The 22,769-nt window shown below is 40.1% G+C and overlaps 1 protein-coding gene across 1 annotated transcript in view; it reads right to left on the bottom strand.

The window, feature by feature from the left end:
• Positions 1-22,769, bottom strand: part of MORC1 (MORC family CW-type zinc finger 1) — a 170,515-nt gene that overhangs the window by 66,381 nt on the left and 81,365 nt on the right. The window contains exons 15-17 of the mRNA XM_030328461.1: positions 16,887-17,015; positions 13,620-13,725; positions 8,286-8,424 (exon numbers count right to left, since the gene is read on the bottom strand). Coding sequence (XP_030184321.1) covers positions 8,286-8,424; positions 13,620-13,725; positions 16,887-17,015 — 374 coding nt within the window. The remainder of the gene's footprint in view (positions 1-8,285; positions 8,425-13,619; positions 13,726-16,886; positions 17,016-22,769) is intronic.

The raw sequence follows: 22,769 nt of genomic DNA, 5'->3' as shown, positions 1-22,769 counted from the left end.
GTAATAAACCTCTATCATAGTTTCAGTTATGATCAGACAAGTACTGAACTAGTATTATGTTACAATGGTTACTAATTTTCTTTTTTTTTTTTTAAGTCTGTTTATTTTGAGAGAGAGAGAGAGAGAGAGAGGGAGAGAGAGAGAGAGAGAACCCCAAGCAGGCTCTGTGCTACCAGCACAGAGCGCATTGTGGGACTTGAACTAATGAACTTTTGAGATCAAGACCTAAGCTGAAACTAAGAGTTGGATACTTAACCAACTGAGCCACTCAGGCACCCCTGGTCACTAATTTTCAAACAGCTGTTAGACTCGGTCTGCAAAAGAACTGTTTATTATCTGAACGTGTGTTCTATTATTGATTCAACAACTATTTATTGAGTACTTACTACTTGCCAGGAACAGTTTTTGGTAAGAGATTTACAGTAAACAAAACCAAGGTTATCCCTGAGCTCACAGAGCTCACGCTGTGGTATTAGAGTTACTCTGCATTTCCCACAATGCCCAGCATGGGACAGACCCAAAGGCAAGTGTGTGCTCAATGATCACCTCAAAATTAACTGGTTGCCTACGGCTGGTGAACCTTAAACAAAGCTTTCCTTGATTAGCTCCAAAACAGGGTCAGCTAAGGGCACTGAGTGTTGAAAATGAGTTGAATATGTTAAGATTATTTTCACAAAAGGGGACGAGGAGGGTGAGGATTCTTACATCCTTTGAACTGATGGCAGCAAGTCTCTATGCAAGTACTGCTAAACTTCTTTGTTTAAATTTAAAACAGACTGAATCTATAAACCTGGATCAAATTCGTTATGAAAAACTCAACTACCAAGAAAGAAAGAATAAGCAGAACGGATGGCCCAAATGTTACCCCAACAGCTACCATCAAAATCTCTACCTTAGTAATGAGTAAAACAGCCAATACTAAACAAACAAAAGGGTAATTTAAGTCTTTGCAACTGGCAACTATTACTATCCAAGGGTCCGCTCTGACCTCCACTGGAAAGAAAAAAGGATCCAGAGACTGCAATAAAGATAGAATCAATTCAGGATATGCTGTCTGTCTTCACAAATCTACAGGAGTGGTAAACAAGAAATGAAAACCAAATGAAGACATTCCACATTGGAAAGATCTGACTGTACCTACTTGTTGATCAAAATAACTGCAGGCTATGATACCTTTACTTCCGACCTGTGTTATCAAACCCACGACTAGAGGCTCTAAGAACTGTAGAAATTTTCACCAGTTTCAGGGGACAGGGAATGCTTAAGAGAATATGTTTGCAAAGCGACTCTCAGTCAGGTCTTCCTGAGAGACCCAGAGACTCCAGACTAACAGGAAGGGTCAGGTTTCTTTGGTTGTGATCCCAAGTGGTGGCTGGGCTGATCTGCACAGCAGATCCCTAGCAAAGTGGGAGAGGTAAGAAGATGAAATGAGGTGGAGAAGAAAGATTATCTTCTAAAAAGCACAGGGAGGATTCTGGGAAGATGGCGGCGTAGGAGGACGCTGGGCTCACCGCGCGTCCTGCTGATCACTTAGATTCCACCTACACCTGCCTAAACAACCCAGAAAACCGCCAGAGGATTAGCAGAACAGAGTCACCGGACCCAAGTGCAGACGAGAGGCCCACGGAAGAGGGTAGGAAGGGCGGCGAGGCGGTGCGCGCTCCACGGACTGGCGGGAGGGAGCCGGGGCGGAGGGGCGGCTCGCCGGCCAAGCAGAGCCCCTGAGTCCGGCTTGCAAAAGCGGAGGGGCCTGACGGACTGTGTTCAGACAGCAAGCGCGACTTAGCAAGCGCGACTTAGCGTCTGGGAGGTCATAAGTTAACAGCTCTGCTCGGAAAGCGGGAAGGCTGGAGGACAAAGGGAGGGTGAGCTGCGGAGCCCCCGGACGACAGAGCTCAGTTTGGCGGGGAACAAAGGCGCTAGCCAGCGCCATCTCCCCCGCCCATCCCCCAGCCAAAATCCCAAAGGGAACCGGCTCCGGCCAGGGAAATTGCTCGCTCCGCGCGAACACCCAACTCTGTGCTTCTGCGGAGCCAAACCTCCGGCAGCGATTTGACTCCCTCCGGCTGCCACAGGGCCCCTCCTGAAGTGGATCACCTAAGGAGAAGCGAGCTAAGCCTGCCCCCCCTCCCGCCGTGCACCTTGCCTTCCCACCCCAGCTAATACGCCAGATCCCCAGCATCACAAGCCTGGCAGTGTGCAAGTAGCCCAGACGGGCCACGCCACCCCACAGTGAATCCCGCCCCTAGGAGAGGGGAAGAGAAGGCACACACCAGTCTGACTGTGGCCCCAGCGGTGGGCTGGGGGCAGACATCAGGTCGGACTGCGGCCCCGCCCACCAACTCCAGTTATACACCACAGCACAGGGGAAGTGCCCTGCAGGCCCTCACCACACCAGGGACTATCCAAAATGACCAAGCGGAAGAATTCCCCTCAGAAGAATCTCCAGGAAATAACAACAGCTAATGAGCTGATCAAAAAGGATTTAAATAATATAACAGAAAGTGAATTTAGAATAATAGTCATAAAATTAATCGCTGGGCTGGAAAACAGCATACAGGACAGCAGAGAATCTCTTGCTACAGACATCAGGGGACTAAGGAACAGTCACGAGGAGCTGAAAAACGCTTTAAAGGAAATGGAAAACAAAATGCAAACCACCACGGCTCGGATGGAAGAGGCAGAGGAGAGAATAGGTGAACTAGAAGATAAAGTTATGGAAAAAGAGGAAGCTGAGAAAAAGAGAGATAAAAAAATCCAGGAGTATGAGGGGAAAATTAGAGAACTAAGTGATACACTAAAAAGAAATAATATACGCATAATTGGTATCCCAGAGGAGGAAGAGAGAGGGAAAGGTGCTGAAGGGGTACTTGAAGAAATAATAGCTGAGAACTTCCCTGAACTGGGGAAGGAAAAAGGCATTGAAATCCAAGAGGCACAGAGAACTCCCTTCAGACGTAACTTGAATCGATCTTCTGCACGACATATCATAGTGAAACTGGCAAAATACAAGGATAAAGAGAAAATTCTGAAAGCAGCAAGGGGTAAACGTGCCCTCACATATAAAGGGAGACCTATAAGACTCGTGACTGATCTCTCTTTTGAAACTTGGCAGGCCAGAAAGAATTGGCACGAGATTTTCAGGGTGCTAGATAGCAAAAATATGCAGCCGAGAATCCTTTATCCAGCAAGTCTGTCATTTAGAATAGAAGGAGAGATAAAGGTCTTCCCAAACAAACAAAAACTGAAGGAATTTGTCACCACTAAACCAGCCCTACAAGAGATCCTAAGGGGGACCCTGTGAGACAAAGTACCAGAGACATCACTACAAGCATAAAACATACAGACATCACAATGACTCTAAACCCGTATCTTTCTATAATAACACTGAATGTAAACGGATTAAATGCGCCAACCAAAAGACATAGGGTATCAGAATGGATACAAAAACAAGACCCATCTATTTGCTGTCTACAAGAGACTCATTTTAGACCTGAGGACACCTTTAGATTCAGAGTGAGGGGATGGAGAACTATTTATCATGCTACTGGAAGCCAGAAGAAAGCTGGAGTAGCCATACTTATATCAGACAAACTAGACTTTAAATTAAAGGCTGTAACAAGAGATGAAGAAGGACATTATATAATAGTTACAGGGTCTATCCATCAGGAAGAGCTAACAATTATAAATGTCTATGCGCCGAATACCGGAGCCCCCAAATATATAAAACAATTACTCATAAACAGAAGCAACCTTATTGATAAGAATGTGGTAATTGCAGGGGACTTTAACACCCCACTTACAGAAATGGATAGATCATCTAGACACACAGTCAATAAAGAAACAAGGGCCCTGAATGAGACACTGGATCAGATGGACTTGACAGATATATTTAGAACTCTGCATCCCAAAGCAACAGAATATACTTTCTTCTCGAGTGCACATGGAACATTCTCCAAGATAGATCATATACTGGGTCACAAAACAGCCCTCCATAAGTTTACAAGAATTGAAATTATACCATGCATACTTTCAGACCACAACGCTATGAAGCTTGAAATCAACCACAGGAAAAAGTCTGGAAAACCTCCAAAAGCATGGAGGTTAAAGAACACCCTACTAACGAATGAGTGGGTCAACCAGGCAATTAGAGAAGAAATCAAAAAATATATGGAAACAAACGAAAATGAAAATACAACAATCCAAACGCTTTGGGACGCAGCGAAGGCAGTCCTGAGAGGAAAATACATTGCAATCCAGGCCTATCTCAAGAAGCAAGAAAAATCCCAAATACAAAATCTAACAGCACACCTAAAGGAAATAGAAGCAGAACAGCAAAGGCAGCCTAAACCCAGCAGAAGAAGAGAAATAATAAAGATCAGAGCAGAAATAAACAATATAGAATCTAAAAAAACTGTAGAGCAGATCAACGAAACCAAGAGTTGGTTTTTTGAAAAAATAAACAAAATTGACAAACCTCTAGCCAGGCTTCTCAAAAAGAAAAGGGAGATGACCCAAATAGATAAAATCATGAATGAAAATGGAATTATTACAACCAATCCCTCAGAGATACAAACAATTATCAGGGAATACTATGAAAAATTATATGCCAACAAATTGGACAACCTGGAAGAAATGGACAAATTCCTAAACACCCACACTCTTCCAAAACTCAATCAGGAGGAAAGAGAAAGCTTGAACAGACCCATAACCAGCGAAGAAATTGAATCGGTTATCAAAAATCTCCCAACAAATAAGAGTCCAGGACCAGATGGCTTCCCAGGGGAGTTCTACCAGACGTTTAAAGCAGAGATAATACCTATCCTTCTCAAGCTATTCCAAGAAATAGAAAGGGAAGGAAAACTTCCAGACTCATTCTATGAAGCCAGTATTACTTTGATTCCTAAACCAGACAGAGACCCAGTAAAAAAAGAGAACTACAGGCCAATATCCCTGATGAATATGGATGCAAAAATTCTCAATAAGATACTAGCAAATCGAATTCAACAGCATATAAAAAGAATTATTCACCATGATCAAGTGGGATTCATTCCTGGGATGCAGGGCTGGTTCAACATTCGCAAATCAATCAACGTGATACATCACATTAACAAAAAAAAAGAGAAGAACCATATGATCCTGTCAATCGATGCAGAAAAGGCCTTTGACAAAATCCAGCACCCTTTCTTAATAAAAACCCTTGAGAAAGTCGGGATAGAAGGAACATACTTAAAGATCATAAAAGCCATTTATGAAAAGCCCACAGCTAACATCATCCTCAACGGGGAAAAACTGAGAGCTTTTTCCCTGAGATCAGGAACACGACAGGGATGCCCACTCTCACCGTTGTTGTTTAACATAGTGCTGGAAGTTCTAGCATCAGCAATCAGACAACAAAAGGAAATTAAAGGCATCAAAATTGGCAAAGATGAAGTCAAGCTTTCGCTTTTTGCAGATGACATGATATTATACATGGAAAATCCGATAGACTCCACCAAAAGTCTGCTAGAACTGATACATGAATTCAGCAAAGTTGCAGGATACAAAATCAATGTCCAGAAATCAGTTGCATTCTTATACACTAACAATGAAGCAACAGAAAGACAAATAAAGAAACTGATCCCATTTACAATTGCACCAAGAAGCATAAAATACCTAGGAATAAATCTAACCAAAGATGTAAAGGATCTGTATGCTGAAAACTATAGAAAGCTTATGAAGGCAATTGAAGAAGATTTAAAGAAATGGAAAGACATTCCCTGCTCATGGATTGGAAAAATAAATATTGTCAAAATGTCAATACTACCCAAAGCTATCTACACATTCAATGCAATCCCAATCAAAATTGCACCAGCATTCTTCTCGAAATTAGAACAAGCAATCCTAAAATTCATATGGAACCACAAAAGGCCCCGAATAGCCAAAGGAATTTTGAAGAAGAAGACCAAAGCAGGAGGCATCACAATCCCAGACTTTAGCCTCTACTACAAAGCTGTCATCATCAAGACAGCATGGTATTGGCACAAAAACAGACACACAGACCAATGGAATAGAATAGAAACCCCAGAACTAGACCCACAAACATATGGCCAACTCATCTTTGACAAAGCAGGAAAGAACATCCAATGGAAAAAAGACAGCCTCTTTAACAAATGGTGCTGGGAGAACTGGACAGCAACATGCAGAAGGTTGAAACTAGACCACTTTCTCACACCATTTACAAAAATAAACTCAAAATGGATAAAGGACCTAAATGTGAGACAGGAAACCATCAGAACCTTAGAGGAGAAAGCAGGAAAAGACCTCTCTGACCTCAGCCGTAGCAATCTCTTACTCGACACATCCCCAAAGGCAAGGGAATTAAAAGCAAAAGTGAATTACTGGGACCTTATGAAGATAAAAAGCTTCTGCACAGCAAAGGAAACAACCAACAAAACTAAAAGGCAACCAACGGAATGGGAAAAGATATTTGCAAATGACATATCGGACAAAGGGCTAGTATCTAAAATCTATAAAGAGCTCACCAAACTCCACACCCGAAAAACAAATAACCCAGTGAAGAAATGGGCAGAAAACATGAATAGACACTTCTCTAAAGAAGACATCCAGATGGCCAACAGGCACATGAAAAGATGTTCAGCGTCGCTCCTTATCAGGGAAATACAAATCAAAACCACACTCAGGTATCACCTCACGCCAGTCAGAGTGGCCCAAATGAACAAATCAGGAGACTATAGATGCTGGAGAGGATGTGGAGAAACGGGAACCCTCTTGCACTGTTGGTGGGAATGCAAATTGGTGCAGCCGCTCTGGAAAGCAGTGTGGAGGTTCCTCAGAAAATTAAAAATAGACCTACCCTATGACCCAGCAATAGCACTGCTAGGAATCTACCCAAGGGATACAGGAGTACTGATGCATAGGGGCACTTGTACCCCAATGTTCATAGCAGCACTCTCAACAATAGCCAAATTATGGAAAGAGCCTAAATGTCCATCAACTGATGAATGGATAAAGAAATTGTGGTTTATATACACAATGGAATACTACGTGGCAATGAGAAAAAATGAAATATGGCCTTTTGTAGCAACGTGGATGGAACTGGAGAGTGTGATGCTAAGTGAAATAAGCCATACAGAGAAAGACAGATACCATATGGTTTCACTCTTATGTGGATCCTGAGAAACTTAACAGGAACCCATGGGGGAGGGGAAGGAAAAAAAAAAAAAAAAAAAAAAAGGACGTTAGAGTGGGAGAGAGCCAAAGCATAAGAGACTGTTAAAAACTGAGAACAAACTGAGGGTTGATGGGGGGTGGGAGGGAGGGGCGGGTGGGTGATGGGTATTGAGGAGGGCACCTTTTGGGATGAGCACTGGGTGTTGTATGGAAACCAATTTGTCAATAAACTTCATATAAAAAAAAAAAAAAAAAAAAAAAAAAAAAAGCACAGGGAGACACATAATAATAAGGTATTAAGCCTGAGCCCATAATAATAAGGTATTATTATTATTATTATTATTATTATTATTATAAATAAGGTAATAATAAGCCTGAGGATCATTCTTCCTGCTCCATAAGAGAATTTGCTATTCAAGTATTTTATTTCCTGACATTTACAGAGAGGTCAACACATTTGGACATATGCTGCTGACCTCCTCAGGTTCTATTTGAGGAAGTTGACAGGCTATATTTAAAAATGCTGAATTTGGGTGTTAAATCTATAAAGTAAACAGAGATCTAATTCCTTTATTAGTTAAGAGATTAAAATAATATTTCTGCATGCCACTTTTTCTTTCACTTGAAATTGTCATGGTTACTTACATTTACTGATAGTAATGTCTTATTTATTGAATTTTCTTAACAATTAAGTGACATTGAGTTTCTATATTAATAGGCTAATATTTTTTAAAAGACCAATTCTTCACCTCAAAAATCGACTCTCAGGGAAGAGCACAATCTTGGGAAACATACAGACTTATGCCCCAGTCTTGACCATGTCGCCTATACCAGACTCTATGTGAATTTGTAGGTGGAAATAAATCTTCCTATTCCTCACGTGCACTGCTGTGTAGATGGGCTTAAATGTCACAGGTAGTATTTTTTTTAACAACTCACCTCCCTTTCTGAGCCCCTGGGGCACTGTGCTCCCTCCCAAACAGTCCTTAGCCCCAAAATGAAAAGCAGGTGACAAAAAAAGAAGGAAACAACCACTTTAGTTCATGTGCACACATAAAACCAACAGCTCAAAGAGTTTGGGTAGATTTTGGAAAGAATTAACAACAGCTCACCTGTGGCTGCTGTTCTGCCAGTCGATTGTGGTACCTTTGGACTGCCTCTCGAAGTTGTTTCTCTTTCTCATTTTTTGATGGTGACGTTCTGCTCATGGTGCCCAGGGGGATGGAAGGTAGGCTTTCTGCCTGATGACAACTTCACGATCAACAAGAAACAACATCAGGAGGAAATATCAAACTGTTTATTGTCTGTGAAAGATGACTTACTTCTATGAACAGATACTCCTTACACCTTATATCCAAAACGTGACTACAAAGGAAGACCACTGTATTGATGCCTTTTGGTAATACATGACATTACGTGTCCAGCCTGCATGGAAAAGAGCTTAAGGGAAAATGTGAAGGGTGGTATATTTACAAGAATGGGAGAACCTTCATTATTTTACCAATGCTTCATTTATCCTGCATTATCATGAAATGAGGCCTTTTGCAAAGATGTCCTCAGATAATTGAAGCTTATCTCATTATTGCCAAACATTTTTTCCCCAAGAAACTTTGGAGAGAAATCTCCATGTCTCTCTTAATGACACCAAATAATTCTGCTCTGGAACACATGGATCCCTTGTTCGAGAACTCAGGAGGGCTGTGAAGCACTGTGACCACTGTGGTGCCATACAGGCACTCAGTCACAGCCTTGGGGGCTTACAGAGCCGTGCACAGCCCTTCATCACCGATCAGCCCCACACCCTGGCTGCAGCGTGCTCCCAGCTCCCACCCTTCTCTCCCTGCTGTTGTGGTAAACACACTTGCAGGGGCCTCTGTGCTGCCCAGTCTTACTGCTATGCTGTTTCCAATCACTAGTTGGTTAACACACGTAGTATATAATCAAGTAGAACTGTATGTAAATGAACAGTAGGCAGACTGTGGACAAGAGCCTCCCTCGTTATGGTTCCATAAAATACTAACCACCTTTGAAACATATGGCTTGGGAGGTTTGGGGCATTTTGTTTTGTTTTGTTTTGTTTTGATTTTCCTACTCTTGGTCACATGGCTATGTTCTGTAGACTTGAGTTAGCCAAACTATCAAAAAACTGATATATGATATTGTTTCTCTTGATAGCCAGGCTTGTCAAGGATAAGAAGTTCAACTCCCACCGGGCATGGCTTTTAGTCAGGGCATGATTGGGCATGTTCAGAAGTGGGGCAAAATGTCAAGGTGAATTCTGAGAGCCTGTTTTACACAAGGGTTTTTCTCTTATTTATACGAACCAAAAATAAGGGGGAAGGGACAAAGTTTGTATGAAATAAATTTGTGGTGAAGCTGGGACAGGGAGGAGGGGGCCAAGATTAGGAGGGCCTTCTCCCAGCTGAAACAGTGCTGGAGAAGCAGAGCAGATCAAACCCATGATTTGTGGTTTTCAGGGCTTCAGCGTATATTTTTCTTGCCCCTTAGGAGAAGGGAATGAGGAACTGTGGTCAAATTCAAGCAGGACTGTGAAAAAGCACTTAATTCCACCCACATATGGTATTCGCTGTTATTGTGAGTTTCAAACAGAGGAGGCAACTAAACAAATCAGGAAGTATCTACTATATGTACAGCTACCTGCAGTGCTGATTTGAAGACATCTGTGGGGTGGTACCTATAGAGGTTTCTATTTTGAGCAAAAACCCTGTGGCAACATGCAGTTTTTATTCAGAAAAGAATAACCTCAAGTATTTTAATAAAACACAATCCTGTCAATTATCTTTAAAGATTTTGGGAAGCAAATTAAATTTTAACTTGCAACACGACCCATGAATATTTTTAAATATCGTTCTCACAATGCAGACTTCTTTGGTTCAGTCAAATGATAAGCATCATTCTTACCCTGTTGGTGATCCCCATTTATAAATGCAGATAAACACAGAGCATGAATGGAATGGAAGTATACTGATACCTATTTCTCAGCTACTGTGATAAAAAATGTCTAGCCTCCCTCGGAAGAAGAAAAGAAAAAGAAAAGAGAGAAAAAAAAAGAGGTTAGAGAAGGAGAGAGCCAAAGCATAAGAGACTCTTAAAAACTGAGAACAAACTGAGGGTTGATGGGGGGTGGGAGGGAGGGGAGGGTGGGTGATGGGTATTGAGGAGGGCACTTTTTGGGATGAGCACTGGGTGTTGTATGGAAACCAATTTGACAATAAATTTCATATTAAAAATAAAAATAAAAATAAAGTGGAAACGAAAAACAGGCTCTGGTGGTCCAAAGAAGAATGGTTTCATTTTACCTGCTGGGTCAACTCTGAATACTACCATTTATAAAATGGTATGTTTTGTCACTATAGAGTATATAACTGGCATTAGGCTTCCTGAAATATAAAAGGATGCCTTCAGAATCTAAAAAAACAAGACAAACGAATACATAAAAAGCAGAATCAGACCTATAGATACAGAGAACAAACCGGCGGTTGCCAGAGGGAAACGGGTGGGGCATGGACAAAATGGGTGAAGGGCAGTGGGAGATACAGGCTTCCAGTGATGGAATGAATAAGTCTCAGGCATAAAAGGTACAGCGTAGGGAATATAGTCAACGATACTGTAACAGTGTTGTGTGGTGAGGGATGGTAGCTACACCTGTGGTGAACATAGAGCAAGGTATATAGATGTTGAATCACTGTGTTGCACACTTTGAAACTAACGTAACATTGTGTGTAATGTTACTCAAATAAAAAAAAATTGAAACACACACAAAGAGGATGCCTTTGGAGACTGGATGTGATAAGGCAGAAAGAGTACAAGTTGACACCTACAGCTTTAGCTTCAAATTTTAGCTCTGGAGAGGAATCCTGGACAAGTCACGGGGCCTCTCTTAGTCTGTTTCCTCCTCTGAGAAATGGTGAAAGTTCATACAGTTATTGTAAACGGGAAATGAGATAATATATGTAATTGCTTTGTAAGAAAAAGCTGTTATTATATTTCCTGCCTAAATTCTGGTTACACAGATTGTTCATTCAAATGCTGTTCATTGCTATTAACCCTACTGACAATTGGCAATTAACTGCTGACCATAACACTATATTTTCTATAAATACAGATGATGCCACTTTTTGCCATTACTCTGGCCTTCCATTCATCAAATGTTGTCTAAAAACTATACTGCATTTCTCATCACTTTAATACACCAATTTCATGTGATTCTATCCAAATCCAATGGCACAGGGTGTTGCTATTTCATGGTGTATTCTCAAAGTACATAGGTCCGTCCTACCATATTGAATTGGAACTATTAATGACTTTCAATAAAGTGTCAACTCTCTAGTAATTGCCCTCATAATCAGGAGTTTTTCTTTATATATCTCCTAAATCTCTTGCTGGCACATTAAGCATATTTTTTGTCCTAATCTTTTCAGTGCAAATGAAATACACATGGTCAAAATTATGTCAGCATATTTCAAGAATCAAGGACATAAATTATAAATATAAGATGACTCTCTGCATTTTAGGCTTTGAGAGACCATCAGTTTTCTGTCAATGTGGCTAAATTTATCTTGCCTGTCATCACAAGGGGCACTGTAATGCAGCTTTGAAACTAATTTTGCTATGTTCTCTGATGGCATCACCACATTTCAAGAAGAGGGTGAGAGTGTGCCAATCCAGGGACAATGGTAAGCTGGAGGTAAAGAAAGCTGTAGAGGACAGATTCCAGTTCTGTGAGTCCAAGAATGCCCAAGGCTGGGCTAAGAAGTCATAGATATATGTTAGACGTGTGGGGAGGGACCTCAATTCTTATAACTAAGAAGCCCCCAGTAACCAGAAACTTAGTAAATTGTCTTTCTAAGGGACTCAGCTGGACCCAGAGAAGATACAAAAGGTACTATGGTTACACCCCATCCTAAATGATAGAAAGTCAATTTCAAGAGAGGTAGAGAGGTTCTGTTACCTGTTCAAGGTTTCACAGCTAATGGAGCCAGGCGTCAATCCCAGGCAGCCTGGCCTCAGAGTCAGAACTCTAAACACTATCCTAATGTTGCATGAAAAGTTTTTACCTCACAGGAAGGGATCAATACTATTAACTATTCTAAATACTGAAATTGAGCCAACTCATGGTTCCTATGTGGGAAATATTTAAGTTTCAAGTTAGGGCTAGAAACTGGTGACAAGTCAGAAGACCCTGGCCAGTAGCTTTAGCAACATGTTTCTCAGCCCCCATCTGGGTTTCAGCTTTCACTTCTGTAAAATGAAGGAATGAGACCAGATCAGTAGTGTCTAATCATGCTCGCTGCAGCTCTAAAGCTCAAAGCTCTAAGCTCCCCAGAGCTTTGTACAGAGAGTATAGAACAGAAATGATAAGTGGATGTCTTTGGCCCCCAGATTTCCAGCTTCCATTTCAATCAGGAAAGTTCTGCACTTATCTTATAGATTTGGGGTCTGAGATAAATGTTATTTGGAAAACAAACAAACAAACAAGCAAGTTCTCCTGTAAAACAAGAAATAAGACTGAAAACCCCCAGGCCATCTAAGAGTCCTTACCACTTCTGGCATTTTCCTTTTTTTTTCCCTCTTTTTTCTTCAATTTCATTTTTTTATTTTTTAAAATTTACATCCAAATAGCATTCTCCTTAGTCTCTAAATATGGCTAACCTGAGGACTCCAGGTGGAAGGGGTTTTAGCAGCAGTTTCTACAATTTTTTTTAAATTTTCTCTCTCTTGGTTTTTTGTTTGTTTGTTTGTTTGTTTTAAGGCTAGATAAAAATAACCAAACAGGAATTATTACACTAATGTGTATATTTGCAATATTGATCCACTTATGCAGGCCAAAAACTTAGGACAAACTCTATGGAGAAGCAATGTTTGAATTAGGGGTGCCTTCATTAAAAGGGGGTACTCACTCTTTTCTCCCCAAGGAAAGTCACAGAAGTCTAACAGGCCAGTAATAACAGTGACATTCATCAATACTTAATCAGTCTTTTTCCTGTTTTAGTCTGAACTTCTTCCTCCAGGAGCACAAAGCAATGAAATCAATATGTGACTTAAACAGAAAAAAGCACATGGTCTAACAGGCTAGTGCCCCTGGAGACACCCTCTGGATAAGACTCCTTTATGATAAAGCCATACATTGTGTGAAAATGAACTGGAAGGCAGAACTCAAACACTGGGTCATGGTCTCCTGCTGCACACGTTGCACACAGCTGCACGTCCCCAAAGTTTGCAAATAGTTACATCCAGGGCTCTTATCTTGATGGAAAAGTACATTAACAAAGTGTCTCTCCATAGGTGGCAAAGAGATAGAAACAGTTCACAGGGATGATAGATATTAAGCTAAGACATCTATAGCTGAAATTTCCTAGTCTCATACATAATTATGTTAGGAATTAAAAATGGATAAAGAATTTTAGAAAACTATCAAAAACTACCTGTTTTCCAAGATGTTAGGATTATTTGCACAAATCCAGAGATCAAAAAATTCTTTTTCCTGATAATTGATAGAAGAAGGCAAGACTCTCCATTTAAGGCAAAGATCTGAGAATGAAAACAAAATCACACACAAGAAAGACCACAATCAGAAGTGAACCTAGCACAGTTACATGGCTGATTGCACATACCAAAAGTATGAGGTATCTTTTGAAACAAAGCAAGTTAATCTATCATCACATACCTTTTATATTTGATAGCACAACTAGTCTGGGATTCTATGAGCTACACTGGGGCACCACCACCAATAAATTATTGTTATTATTATTGTTTTGTCATTGTTGTTATTGCTTAAGTTCTTTCCAGTTGGTTTCTGCTACTTTCAGCCAAAAGAATCTTAACTAATAGATTCCTCTCCACCTTTTCTTGAACAGGGGAACATTTCTAGTGACTTGACTCTTCCATTTTCTCTGATTCAGTATTTCTCTGCTGCCAACACCACTTTCCATCTCCAACCACATGACTAACATAACAAGGAAAATCAAGTTCTCTGAACAGTTCACAGTTTCTTTTCCTGTGTTTGTCTCCTGCTCTTACTCCACTCTCCAGCCTACAGTTTGGTTTCTGACCTCATTTGTCTATTTCTTCCTTTCACTCCTTCATGCCTTTAGGACCAAGGGACTCCACTCTTTCCAGGATTAACGTTAATCCTGAATTCTATCCACACACACAGCTAATGGCGCTTAGGTAAACATTGTTCCTGTTCACCTATGATGGAAACAGTTTGCACACTGGTTGAAGTCACACAGTGTTCAAGTCACAATGGTTAAGAACTGGAATAGCTCAGGAGCCTGGCTGGCTCAGTCGGTTAAGCTTCCAACTTCGGCTCAGGTCACGATCTCACGGTTCGTGGGTTTGAGGTCTGTGTTGGGCTTTCTGATGACAACTCGAAGCCTGGAGCCTGCTTTGGATTCTGTGCCCCTCTCTCTCTGCCCCTCCACAGCTTGCACTCTGTTTCTGTGTCTCTCTCTCAAAAATAAATAAAAACATTAAAAAAGCTTTTTTTTAAAGAGAACTGGAATAGTTCTACCACTTGCTACCTCCATGATTCTGGATGAACTACTTCTCTGTGCTTCAGTATCATTGTCTGTAACAAGATATTAATATTAGCACTTACCTAAAAGAATTGTTAAGGATTAAATGACATAACAATTTTAAGAGCCAACATTGTGAGGCACTATTTATGATGCTAAATTTTATGTGTCAATTTGACTGGGCCGTGGCATACCCAGATATTTGGTCAAACATTATTCCGAGTGTGTCTGTGAGGGTGTTTGGGATGAGAACAACTCTTGCATTGGTAGACTGAGTTAAAAAGATTACCCTTCCTAATGTGGGCCTGAAGGCCTGAATAGAACTCAAAAAGGGTTACTGTCTTCTAAGAAAGAAGGAACTTTTTCTTCTTGACTGTCCTCACATTGAGCTGAGACATCATCAATTTTTTCCTGACTTCCGACTCAAACTAAAACATCGGCTCGTCCTGGGTAACAAGGCTGTCAACATTCAGACTCGAACCATATTACTGGGTCTCCTGGCCCTCAGGCCTTCAGCCTCAAACTGGAGTTAAATCAATGGCTCTCTTGGGTCTCCAGCTTGCTGACTGCAGGTCTCGGGACTCTTTAGTCTCCTTAATCATGTGAACCAATTCCCTATAATTAATATCTATCCATCTATTCACCTCTCCTTTCGGTTCTGGTTCTCTGGAGGACCCTAATATGCCATCTTAAGCACTTAGTAAATTTTGCATGTGTTAATTCATATTATTTTCATCAAACTGTATGATTTAGCTACAAATGCTAACCCCATTTTAAGAGTCTAAACACTGAGGCTTAAAGAAGGTAAGGAATTTGCCCAATTTCATACAGCTCTTGGGTACTAGAGGCTGGATTCTGACAGTACCCCGCAAACATCAAAAACACACAGAAATTTTCAGCTATTATTAATACCATCCGATAGACTGTTGCATATAGTCATCAATTTCCTCAATTATACCTTCTAAATACATGCCACGTATGTTCCTCTCAAATCCCACGGCTGTGCCCTTCTTCAAACATGTACAATTTCTCCCCTGGATCCTGGATTATGCCCATGGCACAACCTGACCTCAACCTTTGCTCTAGCTCTCCTCCAAATCATCCTGCACTGAGCTGCCAGAGCAAGCTTCCTACAAGTTACAAACGACAGTCAGGTCCTCTTTGGGTCATCCCAGGGATGAGGTCGGAGAAGGGTTCCCTCGACACTGTGTAAACAACTACGAAATTGTGCACACGGCGTGCACTTTCTTTGTTTGCCTGGCTGCCTTCTCCACTGGATGGCAGACTCCTTGCAGATAGAAGAGAGTGTCTTTAGTTCTCTAACCCTCTGTATAGTGGATGGAAGATGTATCAGAGACATGCACTAAGTGCTGAATGCTTCAGTGATGTCTGTTGTTCTTATACTGAAACACTTCCAAAGACTCTTCATTACTTATCAGAGTAAACACTCCTTACTCTGGCCTTTAAGTCACTCTAATTAAAGTTTACTCAACCTACTCTTAGCTTTTATTATTAATTCATCATTCATTCGGTCGCTAACTTCTAAGTACTAGTTAACACAGTGCTACGTATTGAAATTTTTTGAACGACTGTATCTATTATTCTATGACAAAAATTTTAGTTGAAGTATCCACTTGATATTAACACACATGTCCCACTACATCTCTGCCTGTCAAAATTCTACCTTAGACAGAGGTAGAGGAAGACAGTGGGGGAGCGGAAGGAGCCTAGGCTGACCTTGTCCCATGAACACAACCAGGTAACTATCAAATCATCCTGAATGCCCCAGGAATAGACCTGACGGACCTGATGACTGGCAGAACAAACTCCACAACCAAAGGGAGAGAGGAGGCCACATCGAAGAAGGTAAAAAAAATTCTACTTTAAAGACCATATCACAAGCTGCCTCTATCACAAAGCCTGGCCTCAACTTCCTCCACCTCCCTTTTGGACTCCTCAAATAATTTTATGCCTCTTTGACGTCACTTACCTAATTTTCATTTTTATTACAATTCGTTTCATGTGTATCTTAACCTCTCTCCTAGACCCTAATCCCTTTGAAAGCAAGAACCCTATCCTACCCACGTTTGTCTTTCTCACACCCCATTTTTAACACAATGACTTGCATACTGACTCACTAAGTGTTTGCTGATTGGAATGGAATTCAACACTCACCACACTGAATGATGAATGGTATGGCCATGGCTTGTCTTCTTTGATACTGAATAGAATCTAAAGATTTCTCTACATCCTTGTTATTCTGGTATCCAAATTCATTCCAAAACCGTGTTAGATTTCTATTACCTAAAAAAAAAAAGGCAAAAATTAATGAAAGAAAATAAATCAACAAGATCAGGATTGATAAGCAAAGTTGAATACAAACACGTGTATATACAGTATGATCTCAACTATGTAAAAACTAGTACATAGACAGAAATAAGAAATAAAAGTATTAACATTAGTTTTCTCTGAGTATGAGTGAAATTTGTCTTCTTTATACTTTCTCACATTTCCCAACCTAAATACAATCAACATATTATTATATTTGTTATAATGGCACAATATTTTTATAACAAAATTAAAAACAATAGCAGTTATAAAAGCATATACATACCTCTACTATTGCAATAAAATACATTGATATTTAAGACTCTTTTCTTAAATACTCCCAGAAGCAACTGTACTTGTTAAACTTAAAGGCCACCCTGAAGACTATTGGTTTAGTGCGGTGCCTGGGTGGCTTAGTCGGTTGAGTATCCGACTTCGGCTCAGGTCACAGTCTCATAGTTCATGAGTTCAAGCCCTGTTTTGGCCTCTCGGCTGTCAGCACAGAGCCTGCTTTGGATCTTCTGTCCCCCACTTTCTCTGCCCCTCCTTTGCTTATACTCTCTCAAAACTGAATAAACATAAAAAAAAAAAAAAGACCATTGGTATAGATATTTATCATCTGGCCTCATAGCCACAGTTTCTTCATCTTTATTTTAGCTCTGGTTCTTTTTCCTTACAGTCTTTTATGCCCTAGCCTTGGCCCAGATTCTATACTCCCTCCTTGCTTAGAAACAACACTTGTCAAGGAGGACCATTAGGAGCCCTTCTTAAGAGGTTGTGTTCTTATCTTTTGATCCAGCAACTGCACTGGTAGGACTCTTCCCTACAAACACACAAAATAAATAAACATACGATATGTATTACAACACTGTTTGGAATAGCAAGAACAACAACAAAAAGTGGAAACAACATAAAAGCCTAAAGAGGAAATGGTAAATGCTATTTCCAAACAAGGGGATACAAGGCGACCTTTAAAACAGGTAGTTAGAGCTAAATGCACAGCTGTTTCGAGACCTTTTGGATAAAACGTTAATGATATTTTTTTTAAAAAAGACATAAAATAGAATACCTAGTATAATCAATTTTTGTCATTTATTAAAAGCTTATACATATATAATTTTGATGGGCATAGCTTTCTATTCCTAAAAAAAACAACAGGAAGTTTTAATAGTAGATGCTACCGGAGAGAGGTTGAGGCCAAGGAAGACACTTTCACTTTCCATTTTTAACTTTCTGCATGCTTTGTTGTTTTTTTAATTTTTTAAAAGTTTATTTATATTTTGAGAGAGACGGAGAAAGCGTGAGTGGGGAGAGGCAGAGAGAGAGAGGGAGAGAGAGAATCCCAGACAGGTTCCACACCACCAGCACAGAGCCTGATGCCGGGCTCAAACCCATGAAACAGTGAGATCATGCCCTGAGTCGAAACCGAGATTTGGACTGAGCCACCCAGGCGCCCCCTGAACACTTTGTATATTTTTACATGGCATATATTACTTTAAAAATGCTTTTTAAAAAAAAGAACCTGTGCTTACCATTCTGTCCAATATGGTAACCAGTAACCACACATGGCTACTAAACACTTGAAAAGTGGCAGATATAAAACATTTCATCAATGTACAAGGTCAAAACAGTGAGGGTCTAACATACATACCTTGGAAATAAATATATGCAACAACCTGAACACAGGACTGTATAATCTATGCAGAATACAAATAAACATCCTTACCCCTTACTGTTCCTCTTAAAATTTAGGTCCAGAATGCTGTGTGCCATTAAGAGCAGCAAGGAAAGAATGCAGACTTCCAAAGGAACTACGAAATTGGGCCAGGCTGAAAGCTGTCCTCACAAATTCCCAGGTCTCCTCCCTTGTCTCTTCATGGAACCGCTAACAGCTCTCATGTCAAATTTCCTTTGGACTGTGGTTCTTAGGCTTTTCTCAACTCAAACTCTTGGCTTTCTGCTAACTGTTCAGCAGGTAGTCTTGCCCCAGCCCCCAGACTCCACTTGTTCACTGCACACCAGATTCTGAAATGTTCTTTGGTGTCTGCACAGGGCTTGTAAGACCTTGTTCTCTGATTTCCACATGAACTACTCAGTTCTTACTATGTCAAGGCAAGAGCTGCTGTTTAGATTAAAGTCAGGAGGCTTCAAGTGTTGTCTCTGCCACACATTAGTTGTATAATTGTGGGAAGCTACTGAATTTTCTGATCATAAAGTGAGTGTTTACAATAACTTGCTTTACAGGGTTATCATAAGGAATAAACATGAAGGTGTGTTAAAAACTACAGCACTCTTGGGCACCTGAGTGGCTCAGTCAGTTGAGCGTCCGACTTTGGCTCAGGTCATGATCTCACCATTCGTGAGTTCAAGCCCCGCGTCAGGCTCTGTGCTGACAGCTCAGAGCCTGGACCTTGCTTCGGATTCTGTGTCTTCCTCTCTCTCTGCTCCTCCCCTGCTCACACTCTGTCTCTCTCTCAAAAAAAAAATAAATAAATAAACATTAAAAAAAATTTTTTTTAAACCTACAGCACTCTGCAGAAGTTTAAGCTGCTGCTGCATTATACTTGTCCTCTCTTTAAATATTGCTTCCCCAAGGAGGCTGTACCTTTTGAAAGGAGAAGTTGTGCTTTATAACTTTGCATGCCTTCAACACAGAGGTCAGCATCCTGCACGTAACAAGCCCTCAAAAAATGTTGCTTCTAATCTTGACAAAATATGTTATTGATATCCTGTTATGGTTTAAAATGAAGGTGAAATAATGTCTCTCCCTGAAACATTAACTGAACACAGTTAACACAGCCCAACTCACTTCTATAACCAGTATCAACCACAAACCCCAACATAAATATTCTAAGGTTTGTGAAGCTACTAGGATGTTAGAAACACCGGCACACACCTCTCAAGGGTAGGATGATACTCTGTGATACACCACTCTTTTTTTTTTTTTAATTTTTAAAAATGTTTACGTATTTATTTTTAGAGAGCGAGCAAGTAGGGGAGGGGCAGAGAGAGAGGGAAACAAAATCCCAAGCAGGTTCTGCACCTTCAGCATGGAGCTCGATGTAGGGCTTGACCCCACAAACCATGAGATCACAGCCTGAGCCACAATCAAGAGTCGGACACTTAACTGACTGAGCCGTCCAGGTGCCCCTTTAAAAAAAAAAAATTGATGTTTATTTGTTTATGTGATCATACCACTCTTTAACACCTATGTATTACATTTTAGTTTACTCTATGCCTATTTTTCCCTCTAGAGAGTGAAATCCTTAAAGACAGTGGCTATGTTAGGATCTTGTTTTCAAAGGCAGACACACAGAGCTTAATGTTTACTTATAAGACTAAATAATACTGAAGAATAACTGGCGATCGAAGCAAAACATAGAACATTCAGTAGCCCAAACATCATGACCAGGCCTGATAGAAGACACACTAGTAGAGTAGATATCAGGACAAAGAAAACAACTAGAGTTATTCACTCAGGGTCAGAAATGGCTTTTTCTAACTCTCAACAGAACTTCAACTTTTCTTCAGATAGAAACTACTCAAACATGTACAACTTCCAACATGTTATTAAAACCAGTTTCCAAGGACTGGACACTGAAGACTAGGCAGATGCTTCATCAATGGGATTAAGTAAGCCAGAGATTGGCAGTATGAGGAAACCTATCACGTCAGTTTCTTTTTTTTTTAATTTTTTTAATGTTTATTAATTTTTTTTTTTTTTTTTTGAGAAAGAGAGAGACAGAGCATGAGCAGGAGAGAGAGAGAGAAAGAAGGAGACACAGAATCCCAAGCAGGCCCCAGGCTCTGAGCTGTCAGCACGGAGCCCAATGTGGGCTCAAACTCACGAATAGCAAGATCATGACCTGAGCCGAAACCAGACGCTTAACTGGCTGAGCCACCCAGGTGCCCCTTATCATGTCAGTTTCTATTTTCTTTTATGTATTATTCAGTCTGTAGAGATTTATACAGATATCCCTGAAAAAAATTGCTCCCATAAAAGGGAACTTCCACCAGGCTATCAGTGAATTTTTCAGGAGAAACTCTGCAACCCAAGAGAGTGTGGGATGATATAATCAAAGTGCTGAAAAAAATGACAAGAACACCACGACCTACCAACCAAGAATAATTTACCCAGCAAAGCTGTCCTTCAGAAATTAAGGAGATGCCTAGAATTTCCGAAACACAAGCTGAGGGATTTCATTACCAGTAGACCTGCTGTAACAAGAAATGCTACAGGGAATTCTTCAAGCTAAAATGAAAGGACACTATTTTAGTAACTTGAAAACATGAAAATATAAAACTCACTGGTAAAATATGTATATAGATTCAGAATGCTCTAATACTATGATGGTGGTGTATAAATCATTTAACTCTATTATAAGAGTTAGACAAAAGTATTAAAAATAACTATAGCTATAATTTCTTAATGGATACACAATATTTAAAACATGTGAACTGTGAAATAAAAAGCAAATAATGTTTGGGGGGAAAGGGAGTAACAGGGTAGAGCTTTTGTATGCAATCGAAGTTAAGTTGTCTACTACACTTCAATTAAAAAAAAAGAACATTGACAGAATTCAATATCCATTCATGATAAAAACTCTCAACAAATTAGGTTTAGAAGGAATGTACCTCAACACAACGAAGACCATTATGTCAAGCCAACAGCTAATATAATATCATACTCAATAGCAAAAAGTTAAAATCTTTTCCTCACAATCAGGAAAAAGACAAGGATAATTACCCTCACCACTTCTAATCAACATTGTACTAGAAGTCCTAGCCAGAGCAATTAGATATGAAAAAAATAAACAGCATTCAAATCAGAAGTGAATAAGTAAAAAAAAAAAAAAAAAATCTGGTTTGCAGATGACATGATAGTATAAATGGAAAATCTAAATACTCCCCCCAAAAAAGTGTTAGAACTCATCAAAACAAAAATTCAGTAAATCAAAGGATACAAAACCAACATACTAAAATTGGTTGCTTTTCTGCCACTAACAATGAACTGAAAGAGGTAAGAAAGAGAAATTAAGAAAACTTTCTCATTTGCAAAGGAATGTTGAAAAAGAAAACCAAAGTGGGAGACATCACAATCCTGGACTTTACCCTCTACTACAAAGCTATCATCATCAAGACAGTATGGTATTGGCACAAAAAACAGACACATAGACCCAGAATTGGACCCAAAAGCGTATGACAAACTAACCTTTGACAAAGCAGGAAAGAGTATCTAATGGAAAAAAGACAGTCTCTTTAGCAAATGGTACTGGGAGAACTGGACAGCAACATGCAGAAGAATGAAACTGGACCACTTTCTTACACCATACACAAAAATAAAATCAAAGTGGATGAAAGACCTAAATGTGAGACACAAAATCATAAAAACCCTAGAGGAGAAAGCAGGCAACAACCTCTTTGACCTCAGCCACAGCAATTTCTTGTTCAACACATCTCTGAAGGCAAGGGAAATAAAAGCAAAAATGAACTATTGGGACCTCATCAAGATAAAAAGCATCTGCACTACAAAGGAAACAATCAACAAAACTAAAAGGCAACTAATGGAATGGGAAAAGATATTTGCAAATGACATATTGGATAAAGGGTTAGTATCCAAAATCTATAAACAACTTACCAAACTCAACACCCAAAAAACAAATAACACAGTGATGAAATGGGCAGAAGACATGAATAGACACTTTTCCAAAGAAGACATCGAGATGGCCA

This window comes from Lynx canadensis, chromosome C2, assembly GCF_007474595.2.
Source record: "Lynx canadensis isolate LIC74 chromosome C2, mLynCan4.pri.v2, whole genome shotgun sequence".
Lineage (NCBI taxonomy): Eukaryota > Metazoa > Chordata > Mammalia > Carnivora > Felidae > Lynx > Lynx canadensis.
The sequence above is the reverse complement of the archived record's forward strand: the minus strand, read 5'-3'. Positions and strand labels throughout refer to the sequence as shown.